At 48.6% G+C, this 23,124-nt stretch overlaps 1 protein-coding gene and 1 long non-coding RNA gene across 2 annotated transcripts in view; both read left to right on the top strand.

Moving 5' to 3' along the window:
* The first annotated feature begins 45 nt into the window (after positions 1-45).
* Positions 46-7,471, top strand: LOC148686114 (ATP-binding cassette sub-family A member 2-like). Its single transcript, XM_088665463.1, has 6 exons — positions 46-159; positions 628-720; positions 1,305-1,407; positions 2,855-2,992; positions 4,799-5,005; positions 6,456-7,471. Exons 1-6 carry the CDS (start codon positions 74-76, stop codon positions 6,489-6,491), a joined length of 663 nt encoding a protein of 220 aa, XP_088521589.1. The 5' UTR covers positions 46-73; the 3' UTR covers positions 6,492-7,471.
* Positions 7,472-19,671: 12,200 nt separating this feature from the next.
* Positions 19,672-23,124, top strand: part of LOC132592741 (uncharacterized) — a 5,037-nt gene continuing 1,584 nt past the window's right edge. The window contains exons 1-2 of the long non-coding RNA XR_015948801.1: positions 19,672-19,825; positions 20,757-20,852. This is a non-coding gene — a long non-coding RNA (uncharacterized LOC132592741). The remainder of the gene's footprint in view (positions 19,826-20,756; positions 20,853-23,124) is intronic.

The following is a 23,124-nucleotide window of genomic DNA, read 5'->3' as shown; positions in this document are numbered from 1 at the left end:
TAAGGATGCCCCTGTGGGCAACTAATTCTGCCATTTGCCCCCTTCTCCCTGGCAGGATGAACCAACCACTGGCATGGATCCAAAGGCCCGGCGTTTCCTGTGGAACCTTATCCTGGACATCATCAAGACAGGCCGCTCAGTGGTTTTGACATCACACAGGTGGGCGGGGGGGGCCTTGGGGTGCCTTCTTCTGCTTCATGAGACCCTGGGGGGCAAGGGGGCGGGCCATGAACTGAGGCAATGGATGGTTCAATGGATTAAAACGGAGCAATGGATTCAAACTTCAAGAAAGAAGATTCCACCTCAACATTAGGAAGAACTTCCTGACAGTAAGAGCTGTTCGGCAGTGGGATTTGCTGCCAAGGAGTGTGGTGGAGTCACCTTCTTTGGAGGTCTTTAAGCAGAGGCTTGCCGGCCATATGTCATCAGGAATGCTTTGATGGTGTTTCCTGCTTGGCAGGGGGTTGGACTGGATGGCCCTCGTGGTCTCTTCCAACTCTATGATTCTATGAATGAAGGAAGAGCTTGTGATTGCCTGCTCCCTCTGTATTGGGAGAAGATCGTGTGGGCGACTCAGCCATCCAGGCTGGCTTTGTGTTGAGTGCCCTCTCCTTTTGTATCCCTCAGCATGGAGGAGTGTGAGGCCCTCTGCACGCGCTTGGCGATCATGGTGAACGGGCGCCTGAAGTGCCTGGGCAGCATCCAGCACCTAAAGAACAGGTGAGCGGGAAAAGGTCAAGGGGCGCCAGAGGGTGCATCAAAGGGAAGCTCTTCCAACCCCTGCTCATCCACGTGAGAACTGGGCGGTGGGTGCGGATCCCGCGAGGCAGGACCGGCTCTGTATTTGAAGGGGTCCTGGCTAAAGTGACTCCCCTTCCTCTCTCATCAGCTGCATGGAGCAGCTGGGACCAGTCACTCTTATGACTTCCCACACTGCCCCAGAGGTAGAACAGAAGAGCATGGTGGAAAATGGAAGGAGGGCTGAATGGAGCCACCTGGTCCTGCTCAGAGGAGGCCATGGCAGCTTCCCAAGGGTGCTGGATCTGGCCTAGCCAGGAGGCCCTGCTTCCATGGGTACCTGATCTGAAAAGGGTCTAGATCAGGCCCTGCCTTGCCCCAGGGCCTGACAGGAAACGGCGCCATAAAGTTTCAGCTGCACTAAACTTCAATTTGAAATTTGCTTGCGAAGGTGTGCCACGGTTGCAAGCCAAGGTGTGAGAAACCAGGGCTAACTTTTGCTGGCGAGGGGCGTGTGCAGAGAGGGAAATGAGAGCGGCGCGGTCGGTTTTCCTCTGTTCCTCTAGGTTTGGAGACGGCTACATGATCACGGTGCGGACCAAATCCAGCCTGAATGTCAAGGAGGTAGTGCGGTTCTTCAACAGGAACTTCCCAGAGGCTGTCCTCAAGGTTAGGCTTCTTCCAGCGTGGAAATGCCCAGACTCGGCTCTGCTTCCTGCAAGCTTGGCCCCTGGCTGCATCTGTGACAGAGTTCTCTTTAAAGGGGGACTTTCTATCTCTGTTCCTGTGTAGGGGAAATTAGGAGGTCCACTTATTGGAGGCCAATAATAACAAGATAATGAATTCAATCACATTGATTGATTGAACGTGCAAAGAAACAACCCCACTTGTGGAAGTTGCTACCTTGCAACCAATAACTGTTAGTGGGAAGTTCCTAGTTTCCCCTACGCCTGTGGTTCCCAACCTTTTTTTGGCCATGCATCTCTAAAATCCTGATTCCCCACCCCATGACATATAATTCTCATTATTCAAAAAGTGAACTGCTATTCACATGGCGGAAGCCTAAAAGGCCATTAACTGCTCCAGAGAAGCGGACACGGAGCAACGGATTCAAACTACAAGAAAGAAAATTCCACCTAAACATTAGGAAGAACTTCCTGACAGTAAGAGCTGTTCGGCAGTGGAATTTGCTGCCAAGGAGTGTGGTGGAGTCTCCTTCTTTGGAGGTCTTTAAGCAGAGGCTTGACAGCCATCTTTCAGGAATGCTTTGATGGTGTTTCCTGCTTGGCAGGGGGTTGGACTGGATGGCCCTCGTGGTCTCTTCCAACTCTATGATTCTATGATTCTGTTAATAACTCATTCTCGAATTGCCCCCTCTTAAAAATCAAATTAGGGACCCAGGTGGCGCTGTGGTTAAACCACTGAGCCTAGGGCTTGCTGATCAGGTCGGCGGTTCGAATCCCTGTGACGGGGTGAGCTCCCGTCGCTCGGTCCCAACCTAGCAATTCGAAAGCACGTCAAAATGCAAGTAGAGAAATAGGAACTGCTACAGTGGGAAGGCAAACGGTGTTTCCATGTGCTGCTCTGGTTTGCCAGAAGCGGCTTTGTCATGCTGGCCACATGACCTGGAAGCTATACGCCGGCTCCCTCGGCCAATAATGCGAGATGAGCGCGCAACCCCAGAGTCGGTCACGACTGGACCTAATGGTCAGGGGTCCCTTTACCTTTACTAAAAATCAAATTGCCCCCCGCGGGGCGTGTGCCCCATGTTGGGAGCCACGACCCTACACTTAAACTGCCAGTAAAGGTAAAGGGACCTTCCCGCTGTAGCGGTTCCTATTTATCTACTTGCATTTTTGACGTGGTTTCGAACTGCTAGGTTGGCAGGAGCTGGGACCGAGCAACGGGAGCTCACCCCGTCGCAGGGATTCGAACCGCCGACCTTCTGATCAGCAAGCCCTAGGCTCAGTGGTTTAACCCACAGCGCCACCTGGGTCCCTTTCATGTGGATATAGCACTGGGTATTAAAGTCCACCAGGAGATAGATTTGGGGTTGCAGAAAAGGGGGAGAGGCCCTTCTGGTGCTGCGCTGATGTTTTTGTCTCTGTTTCCCAAGGAGAGGCACCACACAAAGGTGCAGTACCAGCTGAAGTCAGAGCAGATCTCGCTGGCTCAGGTCTTCAGCAAGATGGAGCAGGTGGTGGACATCTTGGGCATCGAGGATTATTCCGTCAGCCAGACCACACTGGACAACGTGAGTTCAGGAGCCTGACCTCTTGAGGGTGGAGGGTGGTTGACATCATCAACCAAGCAACTGAAACCACCAAGGCGGCCATTATCAGACAGACTAGGCCGCTTTCCAGACTAGGCCAAGTGGAGGTAGGAGGGGCGAATAGAGGGCAGGGATAAGTAATGGGTCAGAACAGGGTGGGGGGAGACACAGGGATGAAACCTGCCCTCTCCACAGTATCTCGCCTTCACTCAGGGGGACTCTGAGGCTCAGGAGTATCTGAAGGGGGGCTATTACCCCCCCATTTCACAGACTAACGCACAGCAACGCGTGCAGGGCCAGCTAGTGCTTAATAGCCGTCGATAAGGCCTCTCTCATCCTCCATTGACGTCTTCTATGAAGCCACCAAAGCCAGTTGGCTATTTCCACACCTCTCAGTGGAAGAGCAGCTGCTTTGCGTGCAGAAGGTCCAGTTTCAGTCCGTGGTTTCTAAGCTGGCAGGGGATGGGGAAGACCAGTGACCCAGAGAGTCACGGCCAGGTGGAGAGACAGCTGTCCCGATAGAAAGCAACTCCTTGGGATGCATCGTACTTCTTGGCAGCAAATTTCATATATTCATTATGCACTGCGTGACAATCTCTTCCAGGGGTTTTGTGGGACATAATATGAAAAACTGGTTCCTTAAAAAACAACAGCAGCACCTTTGAGGCAAATAGCAATTAGAAGCAGGAGTGAGGAGAGGTGATTTTCGGAAGGTGCCTAATGTGGGCTCCCAAGCCATACTGGGACCATTTTCCAGATCAGGGTCCCAAAAGGCCGTTTTCTTTAAATGAAAGTGGCCAGTTTAAACATGTATTTGAGGGAGGGGGAGCATGTTCATTGTGATGTACTCAGTCTGCTGTTGTGTCTCTCCTGGATATCCTTGCCAATCCATTTCATGGAGAGCGGGGGCTTGGGTTCTTTTGTTAGGGGAGAGGGAGGAAAACTTCCCTCTGTCCCATTCATCATGTTACAGACTTCTGCAATTGGACTCTCCCTTTCATCCCTAAACTAAACAGGCCCACACTCATTATCCTTTCCTCTTAGGGAAGGTGATCCAGTTGCACACCAGAGATGTATGTGCATTACAGTGCAGGCATTTGTATTTTCAATCCCTTTGCTAATAATACGCTAGCATGACATGAGTCAGCAGTGTGATGCAGCAGCTCAAAAAGCCAATGCAATTCTGGGATGCATCAATAGGAGTATAGCATCTAGATCTAGGGAAGTAATAGTACCACTGTATTCTGCTCTGGTCAGACCTCACCTGGAGTACTGTGTCCAGTTCTGGGCACCACAGTTCAAGAAGGATACTGACAAGCTGGAACGTGTCCAGAAGAGGGCAACCCAAATGGTCAAAGGCCTGGAAACAATGCCTTATGAGGAATGGCTTAGGGAGCTGGGTATGTTTAGCCTGGAGAAGAGAAGGTTAAGGGGTGATATGGTAGCCATGTTCAAATATAGGAAAGGATGTCATATGGAGGAGGGAGAAAGGTTGTTTTCTGCTGCTCCAGAGAAGCGGACACGGAGCAATGGATTCAAACTACAAGAAAGAAGATTCCACCTCAACATTAGGAAGAACTTCCTGACAGTAAGAGCTGTTCGGCAGTGGAATTTGCTGCCAAGGAGTGTGGTGGAGTCTCCTTCATTGGAGGTCTTTAAGCAGAGGCTTGACAGGCATATGTCCAGAATGCTTTGATGGTGTTTCCTGCTTGGCAGGGGGCTGGACTGGATGGCCCTTGTGGTCTCTTCCAACTCTATGATTCTATGATTCCTCCTCCCCATCCCCAGGTGTTTGTGAACTTCGCTAAGAAGCAGAGTGACAACCTAGAGCAGCAGGAGACCAGCCCGGCCTGTTCAATGGAATCACCTCTCCAGCGCTTGCTAAACTTTCTGCGGCCCCGTGCGGCCCCAACTGAGCTGCGGGCCCTAGTGGTGGAGGAGCCCGAGGACTTGGAATCAGATGATGAGGGCCTGATCAGCTTTGAAGAGGAGCGGGTGAGAGGACTGCTCTCGTGGCAGCCGTTATACTATTTTCTTTTTCGTTTCTTCTGATTTGAAACCAACTGGCCCTGCACGCGTTGCTGTGCGTTAGTCTGTGAAATGGAGGATAATAGCCCCCCTTCAGATCCCCCTGAGCCTCAGAGTCCCCCTGAGTCGAGGCAAGATACTGTGGAGAGGGCAGGTTTCATCCCTGTGCCCCCCCTGTTCTGACCCATTTTACAGACTGAGTGAGAGGTGTGAGCTTGCTTTGGCTGGGTAATCTCATTTATAAAAGGTAAAGGGACCCCTGACCATTAGGTCCAGTCGTGACCGACTCTGGGGTTGCGCGCTCATCTCGCATTATTGGCCGAGGGAGCCGGCGTGTAGCTTCCAGGTCATGTGGCCAGCATGACAAAGCCGCTTCTGGCGAACCAGAGCAGCACATGGAAACGCCGTTTACCTTCCCGCTGGAGCGGTTCCTATTTATCTACTTGCATTTTGACGTGCTTTCAAACTGCTAGGTTGGCAGGAGCTGGGACCAAGCAACGGGAGCTCACCCCGTCACAGGGATTCGAACCGCCGACCTTCTGATCAGCAAGCCCTAGGCTCAGTGGTTTAACCACAGCGCCACCTGGGTCCCTTAATCTCATTTATATTAGAGTCTAATTTGAGATAAAGAAAGTCTCGTCTCCTCATCAACACAAATAAGCTTTTCTCATCTTTTTATATTGACAGCATGCTATGCTATACTCTACTCAATGCTTTTTTCTGGTGCTACTCAATGGTACACACCCCCACCCCCAATTCTTACAGTGGGGAGACCTAGCATGCAACTGTGGCTAAAAGGGGGGGGGGTTGTGAAAAGCAGGAGCCCGAGGCGGCTGCAGCAAAAAAAAAAAAAGGCGTCTCCTGTTTGGGCTTGTAGTAGCTGCTCTCAGTCAACAGCTTGCACCGCTTTCCTTCAGCTGCCCTGCAATGTGCACTCTCCCCTTGGATGGGCTGCTATGCTGCTGTGAGCAGCCGGCTGAGCATGAGTATCGCTTCCCTTTCATTTCTGCTCGCTCCTTCCATGTTGGCAGGGGAGGAGAGAGGAGGGAAAAAGAGAGATGAAGAAGGCAACTGCTTCTGCTTCTAGCATCACCGTCCTCCTAAAATCTTCCACCACACTTGGCATCCTCTCCTGCCACACCCTCTGAGAGCCACTGAATTAAAGGAAGGCATTAATGTCGCCATCTCTTATGGAATGTGGCAACCGCAGTTGGTCCTGTGATTCTTACCCGGCAAGGCAGTTGGACTGTAGCATCAGGTGGATAAATGGCCGCCTGTGAGCCGTAGATGCCCCTTGTGTTTTTCTTTTCTTTTCCCCCTCCCTCTAGCCCAGGGCCTTGCACCAGTTTTTTCCAGAAAGTGCCATGTCCCAAATCATATTGTACTATTTTTGTATATCTTCCTCGTCTCCCCGCAGGCTCAGCTCTCCTTCAATACCGACACGCTCTGCTGAGGAGTGGAGAGGATGCGACCCCCTCCCTTGGCTTTTGGAACCACCATGGACTCCGCCTACCCCCACCCCCCCTCCTTGACATCTACCTTCCTTGGCCCTCCCCCCACAACCTCCATCGAACCTCTCGTCTAGCGGTAGTCGGCAACTGCAAGAGGCAGGTGGCGAGAGGGCCCAGCACCCAAGCATCTGATCTGGGCAAATTCCGTGTTGGTGGCTGGCAAGACCTGCGGAAAAGGAACTGCTCGAGTTGGTGGTGGTGCCTGGATTGTGTCTCCAAGGAGAGCGGAAAGGCTTGCTCAAGGGAGCATTTTTCCGGAAGCGGGAGAAGAGGCGGAGACCTCCCGAGCCCGGAAGTTGTCAATTGGGACGGAACTCTGGTGTTTTAAGATAAGATATCTTTATTGTCATTGTCCCCTTGCGGGAACAACGAAATTACTCGGTTGCTACATCCACTCCGATAAAGCATTCCACATAATCCAAAATTACAAAACCTAATTAAAAACAGTAAATATAATACAAAATAACAAGTCAAATAAGATGACTTCAAAGTCCAGGCTTTCCATTTAAGGCCAAAATTGCTCTAGAGACGGCTCGTTCTTGCCTGCATTGTTCTATATCTCCGTCCCGATGGCAGGAGCTGAAAGAAATGGTGACCAGGGTGCGTTGGATCCCTTGATATGTCTAGTGCTTTTCTATGGCACCTGGTGGTGTAGATTTGTTCTAAGGTGGAGAGTGAGCAGCCAATAATGCTCTCTGCTGTTTTCATAATTCTACACAGCCCTGGTCTGTCCCGGGAAGTACAGCTTCCGTACCACACACATAAACCGTACGTGAGCACGCTCTGTATGGCACAGCGATAGAAGGCAAGCAGCAGCTTTTGTGGAAGGTGGTTTTTTGGGGGGGGGTCAGTAATGGAGGGGTGGGCAGCTTTGTTTCCTGACTCCGAAGCAGCCAGCTAATTAAACAACTTGCCTCTGGGATATCTGGAGGATATTTTTCAAAGAGGGGAGAAGCTTCATCAGAATGGCGCTCCAAATATGAGGGCTGTTTGGGTGGACTGTGGGGGCTGCTTTCTAGCAGGGCTTATTTGCAGGGAAGGCCCTCCTTCCCCCCTCTTTCTTCCTTTGTCATTTAACGTGGGACAAAAAAAAAGAGATTGGTGGCTTCTTACAGAGCTGGCAAATGCTGTTGAATCAAGGGTGTGTTTGTACGGGATCACACACTCCCTCCGTCTCTGCTCACTCTAACTTAGGCCTGGATTCTTCTGCTGTTTTTTTTACAAAATGAATGATCCTGCAGTGCTGCTCTCTACAACAACACCCACCCACCCAAAGCACCCAACTGATGCTGCTGCTCCTCCTGGCTGAAAACCCCCTAAAGCTTTCGAAGGCAGAAACCTCCAGTATGGATGGAGCTTTGCGGAGTTGAGTGCTGGAGGTGTGGAGAGAGGGCTTCTTCTCTGCTGAACTTGGGCCAGCTTGGGTCCTTTGCTGGAAACACACACACACACACACCCTGCCTGCAGTTTTGTCTTGGGGTTTGTAGGGAGTCCTCTAGTGAACGTACTCTTGAGCTGAACCTGAGCTACACACTCATTGTAGCAATAGAGCACAGAATGCGGGAGGTGTTGGACCAGAAAATTTAGGTAGAGTTGCTGCTGGCTGTCCTCCCTGGTCTGGCCTCTCTCACAGTCACAACTTATCAGTTGGAGTTTGCCTTTGAAGAATTGCAGTCCAGCCAGCTGAGTGCTGCATATTCTCTGAGTAACCACACACACACACACACACACACACCAGCACCAGCTCTATGGTAGTGAATCATAGAATCATAGAGTTGGAAGAGACCACAAGGGCCATCCAGTCCAACCCCCTGCCAAGCAGGAAACACCATCAAAGCATTCTTGACATATGCCTGTCAAGCCTCTGCTTAAAGACCTCCAAAGAAGGAGACTCCACCACACTCCTTGGTAGCAAATTCCACTGCCGAACAGCTCTTACTGTCAGGAAGTTCTTCCTAATGTTGAGGTGGAATCTTCTTTCTTGTAGTTTGAATCCATTGCTCTGTGTCCGCTTCTCTGAAGCAGCAGAAAACAATCTTTCTCCCTCCTCCATATAACATCCTTTCATATATTTGAACATGGCTATCATATCACCCCTTCACCTTCTCTTCTCCAGGCTAAACATACCCAGCTCCCTAAGCCGTTCCTCATAAGGCATCGTTTCCAGGCCTTTGACCATTTGGGTTGCCCTCTTCTGGACACGTTCCAGCTTGTCAGTATCCTCCTTGAACTGTGGTGCCCAGAACTGGACACAGTACTCCAGGTGAGGTCTGACCAGAGCAGAATACAGTGGTACTATTACTTCCCTAGATCTAGATGCTACACTCCTATTGATGCAGCCCATAATTGCATTGGCTTTTTGAGCTGCTGCATCACACTGCTGACCCATGTCAAGTTTGTTGTCTACCAAGACTCCTAGATCCTTTTCACATGTACTGCTCTCAAGCCAGGTGTCACCCATCCTGTATTTGTGCCTTTCATTTTAAGTGTGGGCCTTTTTATCTTGGCCTTTCTGGTTGGAGTCTGATGGCCATCCGTTGGTACCTGGCAGCTCCCTGGTTCCTTACTCAAACTTCAAGAAAGAAGATTCCACCTCAACATTAGGAAGAACTTCCTGACAGTAAGAGGTGTTCGGCAGTGGAATTTGCTGCCAAGGAGTGTGGTGGAGTCTCCTTCTTTGGAGTGTGGTGGAGTCTCCTTCTTTGGAGGTCTTTAAGCAGAGGCTTGACATGCATATGTCAAGAATGCTTTGGTGGTGTTTCCTGCTTGGCAGGGGGCTGGACTGGATGGCCCTTGTGGTCTCTTCCAACTCTAGGATTCACACTCACACACATGTGCATCTGTCTCATTTCACTGTCCTTTCATTTTCGTCTGGTAGGCAATACAGGAGAAGATGGATGGACAGTTGGAGCTGGTTTAAAGCAGCTTCTTGACCTGCACCCCCAAGCAGCTGAGCAGAATTTGCCAAATTGAGCCACTTGGACACGCAGGATGTGTTGATTTACAAACTGCATTTTGGAAAAAAATCTGAGGATTTGGGGGCTTTGATTTTTATAATTTATTTCAGTGTATGTTGAGCAAGTGCAAGGTTTTTATTTATTTTTGTTAGGGTTGTGTGGGTGTGTACACAATCTTGAGGGGAGGAAGATCCAAAGAAAGGGGACCCCTGCATGCATGAGAGTTGGGGAGTGGGGCTTTTATTGCAGGTTCCCCAAACCCAAGTAGTTTCAGCTGCTAACATCTCGGGCAGCTTTTGGTTAACAACCTGATCCGTGGAATCTCCTGTTTTTGAGCTCTGCCAAGAATGCACCTTGGAAGTGTGGAGCAAAACGTGAAGCTTCACCCACATCCATGAGGAGGAGCATGTGAACTGAGACTCCTCCGGGTCCTGCCCTGGGTGGGTCTGCGCTCCTTCGATTCTTGCTCTGCCTTAACACTCCGGGCTGTCTTCTCTTTCAAGTCTCCCCTTGACATGTGCCACCTTTTCATGTACTTTGCCTCACCGGGCTGAAGTCCTTCCCTTCAAATGGTTTGCATGGGAAGAACCGGCTGTTGGCGAGGGCCTTTGCTACTCATGAGAACCCTTGAAGTCTGCCAGCTGGAACTGGCATTCAGCTGATTAATTAACATTGTATGGCTTTTTTAATTGGGGGGGGTTGGATTGTTTTTGTTTCGTTATGTATTTTGTATCTTCATTCCATATATTTCTGTTGTCAACCTCCCTGGAATCCTTGCATGAAAGGTGGTAAACAAATTTAATAAATAATAATAATAATTTGGTAAGATATAGTGGCTCAGAAAGGTAGACAGTTGCGGGATAAGTTGCCTCCAAGCACACATTTAACCCAGGATTTTTTTGTTAGTACCAGAACTGAAGCACACTCTCCCTCTCTCACATACAAACACACACATGACCCTACTGAAGTTTTTTTTCCATTCTCTCTTCATTTCAGCACAGTGCAGAGGTTGTCTTGAAATCGGTGGTTTTATCACTTGAGTAGCATGCTGGGTGGGGAGAAAGAGGTCCCAATGTTTCCCATGATGCTCTGGAATTTTTGGTGAAACACACAAACACACATATGTATATGTATATGTATATATATGTGGTGCGTGGGTGGGTGTGTACACACACCAACTCCTAAAATACCAACGTGATCAAGATATACAGTACAGTGGTACCTCTGGTTATGAACTTAATTTGTTCTGGATGTCCGTTCTTAAGCAGAAACCGTTCTTATCCTGAGGCACGCTTTTGCTAATGGAGTCTTCCGCTGCGCACATGCACCTTCGACACAAAATTTCCATTCACATCCTGGGGCATAGTTCTCAACCAGGAGCACCTACTTCTGGGTTAGTGGAGCTCATAACCCAAAGCATTTGTAACCAGAAGTGTTCATAACCAGAGATGCCATTGTTTGCCAATACAAAATAATCACTAAAATGTTTGCCTGCTCAAAAGCCATTTAAGCAGCTACATTTGGCATACTGTAGAAAGGTCTGCAAGGGAGGCTACACACTGAGCTGCCTTGCCCTCCTATAGAAGGAGCCCCTTTCTCACCTTCTGGCTGGCTGGCTCCCTCCCTGACCTAGCTGTGCTCTGGTGTCCAAGCAGAGGGATGGATGCTGGACAGCAGAACAGGCTCTATGACGGGTTGGCAGCCTGTAGCCCACGGACCACATGGGGGTCGTTTAAACGGCCCACAAGCCGCCCCCGAACTGAGCTGCCTACTCGGCGAGTCCCCACACGCTGCACTAAGCCGGTGGAGTGGGGACTCGCTCGCTTCCGCGGTGCCGGAAGTCGCATCTGCACATGCACATACACCAAAAATCACACCTGTGCAGACGCGATCCGGCCCACTGAATGATCTCTGCGGGAGTGAACTGGCCCAGGTGAAGTAAACCTTGCCGACCTCTGCTCTATGACCTTAGTGAGTGGCTGTATCTAAAGCCAGGCTTCTCTCTCCCTGCTCAAGAGGCCGATCCCTGATGTTAGCAGGCAAGGGAGGCAATTGTGAGCTCCTCACAATGTGTGTGTGTGGGGGGGGAATACAGTAACCAATTCTAACAATTGTAGGTAACATGCGTCATCATAAAATAAAAGTTCTGTGGGTGGGGGAGGGAAGCATCGTTCAAAAACCATTGAATGGCAAGATTAATAGAGGACACCTGATCATTCACACACACCAGAGCTACTGCTTCTGGGACAAAACAATAATAAAAAGGCAGTCGATCGAAACAAAGAAAGCTTCCTCCCCCAAACGCCTGACCACGTGCTTCATCTTGCAAACAAAGCGGAACAGACTCCTTACTGAGGGCTGAATTTGGCACACCCACACCCCCGCCAGGTGTGTTTGTGTACACACACACAACATGTGTGTTCATAAAGGGCATAAAAAGTAGGCAGTATATTATTTGAATACAAAGGTTTATTTTTAAACAATATTGATTTCCAGCTTAATTTACACAACAAAATATCCAAAATAACTTATAACAAATAAGTAATAAAATATTTTAAATAGTATGCATTTTTTTCAGAATTTTTTTCAGAATTAGGAGATATAAACTGCATCAACATATAGCATTATAATTTTTTTTTTTACTGCTGAGATAAATAAATTCTTGTTACATATTAAAGGCCAGAATCAAACTGACTGAGGAGGTTGGGGGAAATTAAAAAACAAAAGAACAATATATATGCTGCACCATAAAGCTCCGTGCCAGGCAGCTATTCCTGTTCACTTCAGGCATTAAGTTGCTTAAATTACAGTCGTTCCTTGGTTGACACATTGCAGCTTGAACATTTTGGCCCCCGAACGCCGCAAACCCGGAAGTGAGTGTTCCGGTTTGCAAACGTTCTTTGGAACCCAAACGTCTGTTTTGGCTGTCAGCATTGTTTCCAGGACCAATCAGCCAATTGGAAGACATGCCTTGGTTTGTGAATGTTTCGGAAGTCGAACGGACTTCCAGAACAGATTCCATTCGTCAACCAAGGTATGACTGTATTATCATTGGCATATTGTATTAATTCCCACCAAACAGCACTAAATACGAGATTTTAAAGCTGCAAATGTATTTATAACAAAGTTTAGAAGCTAGCATATGTTCTATGCCAGGCATCCCCAAACTGCAGCCCTCCAGATGTTTTGGCCTACAACTCCCATGATCCCTAGCTAACAGGACCAGTGGTCAGGGATGATAGGAATTGTAGTCCAAAACATCTGGAGGGCCGAAGTTTGGGGATGCGTGTTCTATGCTGATGATACTTAAGTTGGTTAGTCACTTTTATTTGTTTTAGTTTGCTAAAACTCCTTTCATTAGAGGCAACTGAAACTGGCATCGAAAGAAAGATTCTCAAAATAGTAAAATGGTTTGTGTCTGGCTTCTGTAAGGCAGTCTGTCTCCCATCACCCATCATCTATGTTCCAAGCCGGGTCCTGAGAGGAGACAGCAGTTACTGTGTATGCCTGAGGGTCCCCTTGATCTGGGGGTGGGATGGGGGGTCCCTTAGCTGCAGCCTCCGCTCTTCACGAGTCAAAAGAGGATCCACCAGAGGAGCGAGCGGAGGCTTCTTTCGACACACTAGACATCCGGACACAACCCGCCACCATTATGGTGAAGCTCGCCAAGAACGTTAAACAGAAGAAAATGGCTCCTCCTCCAAAGGATGTGGACAACAGTGAAGAGGAGGAATCGTCAGAAGAGGAGTGAGGCAGGAACCGTACTCTTTGAGTACTTCCTCTCGACTGGCCATCTCCAGAGTGCAATTCTCTTTCTCCAACATTGTCTCCATGGAAAGTAGTAACAAACTCCAAAGGACAATTCAGATGTCCATATTTAAAAATGTGTAGGGAGCCTGTGAAGATGGATAGTCAACCAGAAAGGGTGAACTGATCACCCTTTTCTCACCCCTGGGCTGCTCTTCCACCTTCCATGATGACCTCATCTGATTCTGATTCTAATATTCTCCTCGACCCTTCCTCACATTCTGCAGGGTTACCGTAGTAGAGAAAGCAAGAACAACTTTGCACCATCGCTATTCTGTTGCCCACTTCTTACTGGACGTTGTTCTATAAGTGTAAGGCGTGCTCTCAGACAGATTAGAAAATTGTGATTTTCGTGTCAGCATTCCTATCAACATGGCAGGTAGGAAATAGCGCCATCTAGATGTTCACCTGTCCTATGAAGCAGACAGAGAAGCCAGATGGGAAGTTAAGGATTTATAGCTGGGGAATGGATGAAATCTTTGGACAACTTAGAGACAGTAACATCCATGCAAGTGGATGCTGTGATAGACAGCAAGAGAAAAGGGAGAAAAAGGCAGGTTCCCTTAAAAAGCCACCCCAGTTAGTTAAGGTCCCAGTACCCCCCATGGGGCTTAGATAAGCCATGACTAAGGCCCATTCAATGGCCTTCAGTGGGACTTAGTCTTGAATATATCTTTCACTAAAGGTAAAGGTAAAGGGACCCCTGACCATTAGGTCCAGTCGTGACCGACTCTGGGGTTGCGCGCTCATCTCGCATTATTGGCCGAGGGAGCCGGCGTTCAGCTTCCAGGCCATGTGGCCAGCATGACAAAGCCGCTTCTGGCGAACCAGAGCAGCACATGGAAATGCCGTTTACCTTCCCGCTGTAGCGGTTCCTATTTATCTACTTGCACTTTGACGTGCTTTCGAACTGCTAGGTTGGCAGGAGCTGGGACCAAGTAACGGGAGCTCACCCCGTCACAGGGATTCGAACCGCCGACCTTCTGATCAGCAAGCCCTAGGCTCTGTGGTTTAACCACAGCGCCACCTGGGTCCCCTATATCTTTCACTAGATGTGCCAATAAAGTCTGAGGCTCCTTCAGAATCACATATGTATTTTCGGAACTACTGTCCACCTACATTGCATTTTGTAGAACAATGATACATTGCACTTGCCCAAAGCAGCTTACGAACCAAGAGTTTCTAGGGAGCAACAACACAAAATATCAGTTTGGGAGGAAAAGCAGTAGATAAATTCATAAATATCCATAAATGATCCACATTGATCCAGAACCAAAAGCAGTTTGGTTAGATTCTACTCTCATGTAAGAGCCTGGAATAGCAATTGTTCTTTAGATGAATAATGATCTTTGTCGCCGGATTTTAGAAACAGGTGAGCTTAACAGGTGAAATATTTAGCCAGTGCCTAATCTTTAGCCAGGGTGGGCCTCTACCATCATGGAACCTTAGCCCCCATTCCACTGGCACAGAGGAACCCCACTGTCCAGATTGGGAGACCTGTCCCTATGTCATCAGCCGCAAACAAGGAAATGCTTCTGGTCCTCCAGCAGGTAGAGCCCAAACCATCCTGGGACCTACTCGTACAGGAGTGGTTGCAAACAGAAATGAACAAAATTCAGGCCTCTTTGCAGAGGATATAATTTTATGCACCTCTGACCCTATCACAGCAGGCAAATGTACAGAGTTGGAACAGTTCTCCAGGGTCTCAGGATTGCAAGAAACTTTTAAGAAAGCAGAGGTAATGCTTTTTCATACACAACCCCATTCATATACATCAGGCTTTTTACAGCAATGTTGAAGATTCCAATAGCTAGGGAAAGTTTTAGATATTTGGGCATGCAAATTATCCAAAATTTGAACAAACAAGTTGTATCAGTTTAATTATAGTACGGTTTGGAAAGCTCTAAATGTGGATATAATACATTGGAATAAATGAAGACTCTCCATTATGGACAAACTATTTGCATTGAAAATAATGATTGTACCTCCATTTCTTTTCTTCCAGACTTGGGTGAATGCCTGAGACGGAGAAGGACCCTGGAACCTATCCTTGAGGATTTCCAAAAAAGCCCACCCACCTGTGGGAAGGAAGATGGGGAGACCTGGCCATAAAAGTGATAGGCACACCTAACCCCCCAAAAGAGAAACCCCCCCAAAGGAAAAAAATACAAAAGCCCCAAAAGGAAGCCCCACAAAAAGTGGAGAAAGGGGGCATTTGAGAGATCCGAGGGAACAGAATAACCCTCGAGGAAAGGCTTAAAAAACACTCCAAAAGCTTCTTTCCGCTGATGCCCCCTCCCTGCCAAAGCCATAAGCCCGATTTGGGCAGAGGCCAGCACCCCCCCCCCCCCTGCTCATCCATGTGGATTACCCCAAGCCATTAGCAGGACTATCTGGCTCGCATCCACATGGGTGGGCACCCCTCTCTCACCTTTCCCTCCCCACCCCCTGGAGACCGCTGCCCAGCATTGCTGACAAGGGTCCCACCCTACCTGACCCACCACTTTTGCCCCCCCCCAAACCCTCCATATTGCCAGACACCCAGCCCTCTGAAGTAACACCTCCAGCCCCACCCCAGCCCATCAGGGGATTAAATACATATGAAGGCTCCGGATAATTTGAAACATCAAGTCAGGGGATGAGCGGTTCCCTCCATTGACCAAGGTGAGTCTGTGCCTGCTCAGTAAACCTCTCAGCTTTGACACAGAGAGAAGGGTATCTCTGCACACGGAAGGAACTTGCTTATTAAAAAATCTCCACCACAGCTATGCAACACCACATGGAACATTTTGTCAGTAAGGGGTAAAGGGTTAGTAAAGTTTGCTCTCCTTCCCTCAGGGGCATCTATGGGTGTGAGTCTATAAACAATGTGAGGAAAAACAACAACAGCAATGACAACTAGATGTTAGCTTCCCTTTTGAATATACAGTATCAGCTTGCGCTGCTCGTTTGCCACAACCTTATGTCTTTCAGCCTCTGCCTACACATTGCCTTCCAAGTCTCTGATGGAGCAGATTACGTTAGGTGTGTTAGAACTGGCTATTCCATCCAGCTCGGCTCTGCATTTGCTCAAATGACAAAACAAATATTCTCTACACTTGGTTTACTGTAAAACATTATGAAGAAAAGAGGGGGTTGGGGAGGGACACTAGGAAGGTTTCTGGTGACCGTCCTGATGTGTCAAGAAAGACTGTCACAAGTCCTATTGTGGTTGTTCCTCCTCAGTGTCTTCCCTCTAGATTTGTCAGATCTCAGCCTTCAGTCTTGCCTTGGCCATTCTAGATAAGGAAAACTTGTCTGGTTGTTAAAGGGCAGCCTTCCACAAACTGGTTGTAGGATTCCAGCTTCACCAGCCCCTGCCTACCCACCCAGCAACATTTCGAGGGTCCCAGGTACCGCCCCCCCCCCCGACCTAAGGGGGAAATGAGAAGGATGGCAGAAGGGGTGGTGGTGGTACATGCACACTGTATGAGCGCCACCCTCCCATTGTGCAAATGCAACCTACACAGCCTTTTGACTGTGTATCCATTTCAGGATGACACCTTGCACCTTGCAGGCAGAGGGAAGTCCGCCCGAGCGCGCGAAATTGCAAAGCAGGGCGCACGCTTTGCTGCTTCTTGCTGCTTGGGCTGTGGGCTGGAGCGCTGCCGTGCACCGATCACCCCCCTGGGCACCGATCGCTGCACTGGTCGCCCCTCTGGGCAGCTCGCCCCATCCCCCGGGTGCGCTGTTTCTGCCCCGAGCGCAGACGGCTCAGCCTCCTCCTCCTCTGCTTCCCACCCGGCTCCCCACTGTGCCTCCTGGGCTGGCTCCGCAGCCACTGTCCCTGGCTGAGCTGCCCCTGCAGCTGCTCTGCATAGACATCAAGGCACCCAGCCAGATAGGGTGACTTCTTGGTGGGGGTGGTCGGGGTGGGGTGGGGAGAACAAGCGAGGATCCCTCCGTCTCTTACGTTTACACCCCACCGCTTTTGCAGCTCGAAAGTGGGAGGGGGAGAGGAGAAAGTGTGATGGATTATGGAAAGGGGAAAGGGGGGAGGGCTGGTCTGTTTCTTCCTGGCTGGGGGTGTCTTCTCCAGACCCCTCTTGCATTTTAAACTGATTTGTAATGTGCTGTGGAGGGTGCTTGTTGCGAAATTGTGCAGTTTTTTTTTAAAGGTGGTTTATTTAGTGTGTGTGTGTATGTGTGTGTATTTGTGTGTGCAAAAGCATGCAGGAGCCTGCAGTGTGTGTGTGTTTTTGCACGTGTGAAAGAGAGATTAGCTGCTGCTGCTGCTGCTGGCAATGACCCTGCATATGGGAAGCAGGAGATACAGATTGTAGCTGTGGAGGGACTCTTGAGAGATGGCAGATACAACAGAGGTGTTTAAAGTGGGGCCTTGGCTAGAGAAACCAGGGAGTCACCCAATGAACTTCTTTGCACATAATGAGCTTGTGGGACTCACTGCCACATGATCCACTGACAGGTTACCAGTCCAGAGGGAATTTGAAAGGGTTTTGACCCCAGCGATGGCTGGTGTTTGGGATGGTGAGATTCACAGGTAGAAAGTGCTTGAAGTTCAGTTCTTTGCACTGATTTTAGCATGCTTAAGGTTGCAGTCTGCTTACCTGGGAGTAAGTTCCATTGCAGCGAATGGTACTTACAGCCAAGCAGATGTGTGCAGAATTGCATTGTAAAGCCGGTCTTGGAAAAACATCCCGTGATTCCTCATTTTGCAGCTGTGCAATTTTCCTCGAAAAGTTTCAATATTTTTATTTATTTTAAACATGTATAAACCTCTTTAGTAGAAAGCCAAAAGTGCCTAACCCCATGTATTAATACCAGGGCCCATGATGATGATTATTGTTTGGTGGAATAACAGCAATAATAATTTACCACCTACACATAAACATGAGCAGGATTATCTTTTATCATCTGATAAAAACACACATACGCTCAACTATGCTCCAAAAAAAGACAACTATATCAATCGAACATGCTGAAGCATCAGCACTTGACCTGAAGGAACTGTTAACAAAATTTGCAAAGGAAAAGGCACATAAAATAAGATTTTGATTTGCTTGAAATTGAAACATTAGAGAGACTTAAAATTCAGTTTTTTGTAGTCCAGTCTGTAGTCGTGGCTTCCAGATGTGATATGACACTGGATTTGTTGGAGTTGTTTTTTAAAAAGTGGAGGATCCTTGAGGATCCGTGTAGATCTGCATTTTACCTTCTTCCCAAAAAACCCTACTAGCACCGGCCCTGAATTTTTACCTCAGCACTCAGCATTCCCTGGTCACTAAGTCTGCTCACTTCTCATTTGGCTGTTCTTCCCTGCCCTTGTGATTTATTTTCCTGATGTTTCTGTTTTGTTTTAAGTTCTGCAAACTTAAACCTGATAAGTCCTTTTTGTGTGTGGATTGTATAAATCCACTCTATTGTATAAATAAGGACTGGAACTCACAACTCACTGCTGCACTTTGAAAATGCAGGGAATGGAGGCAGTAGGCAGAAGGAGGGAGGAATTCAGCAGAGCTGCTGCCAGAGCAGAGCAAGTAAAAGGATCGGTTAATCATGGGATGGATGTTTGTCAATCGCACTATGGCTCATAGGAATGGAAAGAGACGACCCGTTGCCTCCACCCGCTGCCTTCTCCCTTGTCTGCTGGGCAGGGGACCCTCAGCTGCATCATGCCCCCCCCCCTCAGGCAGCACGACCAGTCGAGGCTCCGCTTAGCCGGGCTTGCTCATCGCCACCCTTCTCCCCTCCCCTGCTCCTTCCATGCCCTGCCAGCTGGCCCGCCCCAGAAAGGTGCAAGACACGTGACTCCACACCTGCAAGCCCCAGCCCCGGAACAGGGAGGCGGGGGGAGGAGCAAGGACAAGGCACGTGACTCCACACCTGCAGCCCCAGCCCAGAACAGGGAGGCGGGGGGAGGAGCAAGGACAAGGCACGTGACTCCACACCTGCAGCCCCAGCCCAGAACAGGGAGGCGGGGGGAAGAGCAATGACTAGGCACGTGACTCCACACCTGCAAGCCCCAGCCCCGGAACAGGGAGGCGGGGGGAGGAGCAAGGACAAGGCACGTGGGCTCCACACGTGCTTTTCCCATCTCCCGCCCTTCTGCTCCTAGTTCTGTGTGGACGCTGAACTTTCCCAGCTCCAGTCTAGCTGCGTTTACTAAGGCACCGCCGCCCCCCATGTCCCCATGGAACTCATTGTCTGGTAAAGGGAAGCTCCGCTTAGCCGGGCTTGCTCATCGCCACGCTTCTCCCCTCCCCTGCTCCTTCCATGCCCCTGCCAGCTGGCCCGCCCCAGAAAGGTGCAAGACACGTGACTCCACACCTGCAAGCCCCAGCCCAGAACAGGGAGGCGGGGGGAGGAGCAATGACAAGGCACGTGACTCCACACCTGCAGCCCCAGCCCAGAACAGGGAGGCGGGGGGAGGAGCAAGGACAAGGCACGTGCGCTCCACACGAGCTGTAGCGCTGCGGAGGGAGCTGTGAGAAGGCAGCGCGTGGAGAGAGACGGTGAGTGACCCCCCTCCCCCCTCCCCCCTCTCGCCCTTCTGCTCCTAGTTCTGTGTGGACGCTGAACTTTCCCCACTTTTACAGCTCCAGTCTAGCTGCGTTTACTAAGCCACCGCCGCCCCCCATGTCCCCATGGAACTCATTGTCTGGTAAAGGGAGAAAATGGACATTTGGGGGGGGGGCATGTTGGCTTCCCGTGTGCACCAAGGGCCCTGGGAGGGGGGGTTGTGGGGGGGGGTTGTGAGAAGACACCTTGCCTTGAGGGGAGCAGCATGATCATGGAGCGGTTTATGGTTGTGTGAGGAAAGATGCAGGGTTCCAGGCCCCGGCAGGGCTGGGAAGATTCTCCTGCCCGAAGTTCCTGGAGAGAAGCTGCCAACCTGTGTCAGGACAGCCTGTCTTGGTATAAGGCAGCTTCCCAACCCCAGGAAATTAAGGGGGCTCATCTTCCTGGGGTGGGAAGCAAAATGGTGTTTTGCAGGGCTGGACATGGTCCTCCGGTAAGGCCTTGGGGAAACCAAATATAAGCTCAGCCAAATAGAATATGTTACAGGTAGGTAGCCGTGTTGGTCTGAGTCGAAGCAAAATAAAAAAAATCCTTCAGTAGCACCTTAAAGACCAACTAAGTTTTTATTTTGGTATGAGCTTTCGTGTGCATGCACACTTCTTCAGATAATACTTTAGTCGTCAGCAGTGTCTGGGCAAAAATCGGCCAAAAAAGTCCTGGAAAATCCGGACATATGTAAGCCCACGTTGACAGTGTCATTTTTGCCTATTTCCCATAGAAATAGCTCAAAAATTGCATTTTAAGCTCAACAAATTTGGGCAAAACTAAACTTTTTTTAGTGAACCCCTTCAACAACTTTTCTGTTTGAAATATGGCAACCCTAATCTATATTATATTATGAGCTTATAAACTTGTCTTTCTCAGACTAGAGCTTTCCACATATTGGACTTCAACCACCCTTCAGGGATGAAGGCAATTGGAGTTCAACACCAAGACAACGCCAAGTGGTGGAATGTGCCGGTAAGTGTGGTAGTTCTGTCAGCTTTTGATTTTAAGAAATCTGGTTCTTGACTGTGGTCAGTGGTGGGGTCTGAACAGTAGTGTTCTGAATGATAGACCCTCGTTGACTCTAGTGTGAGTTTAGCTGATAACAAACCCTTGGTACTTAGAGATACAGTGAGCTTAGCTTGGTACAGGAGCTGCACAAGTCGATAGAGCCATAGTAAAGCACCTTTAAGAGCTGGTGATTTCTATGAGATAGAGATAGTCATGGACGCAGAACCCTCTCTGAATAGTTCATAACTCTCTCTCCCTCTCCCCCCCCTCTCACACACATATCACAAACACAAACACACACACACCACACACACACATCACAAACACACAAATTTCAGAGAGAATCTATATATTAAATATTCTTCACTGGAGTCCTGCAACATTTAAAGAGCACCAGGTTGGGGAAGAATCCTGTAAGCGTGACAGTGTTACAACCCCTGTCAAATTGCTGTGCCAATATCAGTCTTGCGTCCCTCAGCTCAGCAGACTTCTTTTTTAAAAAAAACCAAAACCCTCTTAAGTCTGATCTCCTCAAAATGGCTCTGTATTTTACAAAATAAAATAATCCTAGTTGCATTTTAAGAATGGTTGAAATCTGTAGATATAGGACGATGGCAGGATTTCAAATGTGCAGCAGCCACTGCATCACAGCTACTGCTCCATTCAGTTCAGGGCAGGGGTGTGTGGGTGTGTGTACACACGCGCGCACACACACGCACACGCACAAACACACACAAATAAGGGTCTAACACCATGTTTGCACCACAGTGCATGGAATAGGGAAAATAAAATTTGGGGAGATGAAGCAACCATATAAAATATATCTAAGTGTATTCTTTATATCCCGAATTAGTGCATGGACTGGATTCCAAAAAGATACCTTATATTTTATGGAATATCTCCTTCTATATTGGGTCTCCTTCTATATTGAAAGACCATATATATCTATCTGTTTACTAGAAACTGTGTCATACACATCTTCAAAACTTTTTATCACACTTACCTCTCAAAGCTCATCCACTGTGAATGTTCAGCAAAATCTGTATGTTCAGCAAATATCTGTTTTAACAAGAAGTCCCTTCTACTTAGTCCTATTTATTGAAATTAAAATCTATAGATGACTCACTAGTGTCAACTGACTAACATTAGATAGGAGATTAAGACATTCAATTGGCTCTGTGTAATTAGGAAAGCATGGAGGACATTTCCCCCCTAAAGCCTATTATTTTCTTCATTTGCCTTTGGAGGGTGCATTTTACTGGTTTGCACTATGCAGGAACAGTGGTGAAAAAGTATGTGTGTTGCCTACAAATCTTTGAGGAAGATAACACTTTCCCTCCATTCTACTGAGTATTGGATATTGTGTCTGCATCCATTAATGCCAAACAAGCAAAGATCCCCAGGTCACAACATACCGGTACATTGGGGGGCTACAACCATACATTCGCCACCAGTCAAGTCATAAGGGGTGCAAGCAAACTCACTCCACCTCACCCAAAGCCTCATTTAATTCATGTTGTAATGAAAGCCAAGAATAATATCAGATTTAAGCTTTTTTTTGGGGGGGGGGAGTATTAAGGTTTTCTTAAGGTGAGACCTGGGGACCTGGTGCCCTCCAGGTGTTTCTGGATTACAATTCGCATCATCCCTGACCTTTGGCCAAGCTGGCTGGGGCAGATGTCTGTACAGCCATATGGGTAATCACTCACTCATGGCATATGGACTGGAAGAGGTTTTATTCTGTGTTTTATATATAACTAATATTTTCAGTTTTATTTCTAAACACTTTCATCTGTCCAAAAACAAACAAACAAGCAAGCAAACAGACAGACAGACAAACAAACACTCCAAACTAGATAACAAATGGCTGACCTTCTTACTGGTTAAAACATTGAGAGGGTCATTTTGCTGTTCTTTCAAAAGGAAGGTTCACTATAGTTTGGTCCTTGTGGTCATTTTATACGTAGCTCCAGGTCAGATTTCATGCTTTATTGTCAATCTATATTAGGGTTAGGGACCCAGGTGGCGCTGTGGGTTAAACCACAGAGTGTAGGGCTTGCTGATCAGAAGGTCGGCGGTTCGAATCCCCGCGGCGGGGTGAGCTCCCGTTGCTCGGTCCCAGCTCCTGCCCACCTAGCAGTTCGAAAGCACATCAAAAGCGCAAGTAGATAAATAGGGACCGCTCTGGCGGGAAGGTAAACGGCGTTTCCGTGCGCTGCTCTGGTTCGCGAGAAGC

This window comes from Zootoca vivipara, chromosome 3, assembly GCF_965207765.1.
Source record: "Zootoca vivipara chromosome 3, rZooViv2.hap1.1, whole genome shotgun sequence".
Lineage (NCBI taxonomy): Eukaryota > Metazoa > Chordata > Lepidosauria > Squamata > Lacertidae > Zootoca > Zootoca vivipara.
This window is presented reverse-complemented; position numbering and strand designations above follow the sequence as displayed.

Coding starts and splice junctions, on each gene's coding strand:
- LOC148686114 (XM_088665463.1), top strand. CDS start 74: ATGGATCCAAAGGCCCGGCGTTTCCTGTGGAACCTTATCCTGGACATC. Junction 721..1,304: donor ATCCAGCACCTAAAGAACAG/GTGAGCGGGAAA, acceptor CTGTTCCTCTAG/GTTTGGAGACGGCTACATGA. Junction 1,408..2,854: donor TCCCAGAGGCTGTCCTCAAG/GTTAGGCTTCTT, acceptor CTGTTTCCCAAG/GAGAGGCACCACACAAAGGT.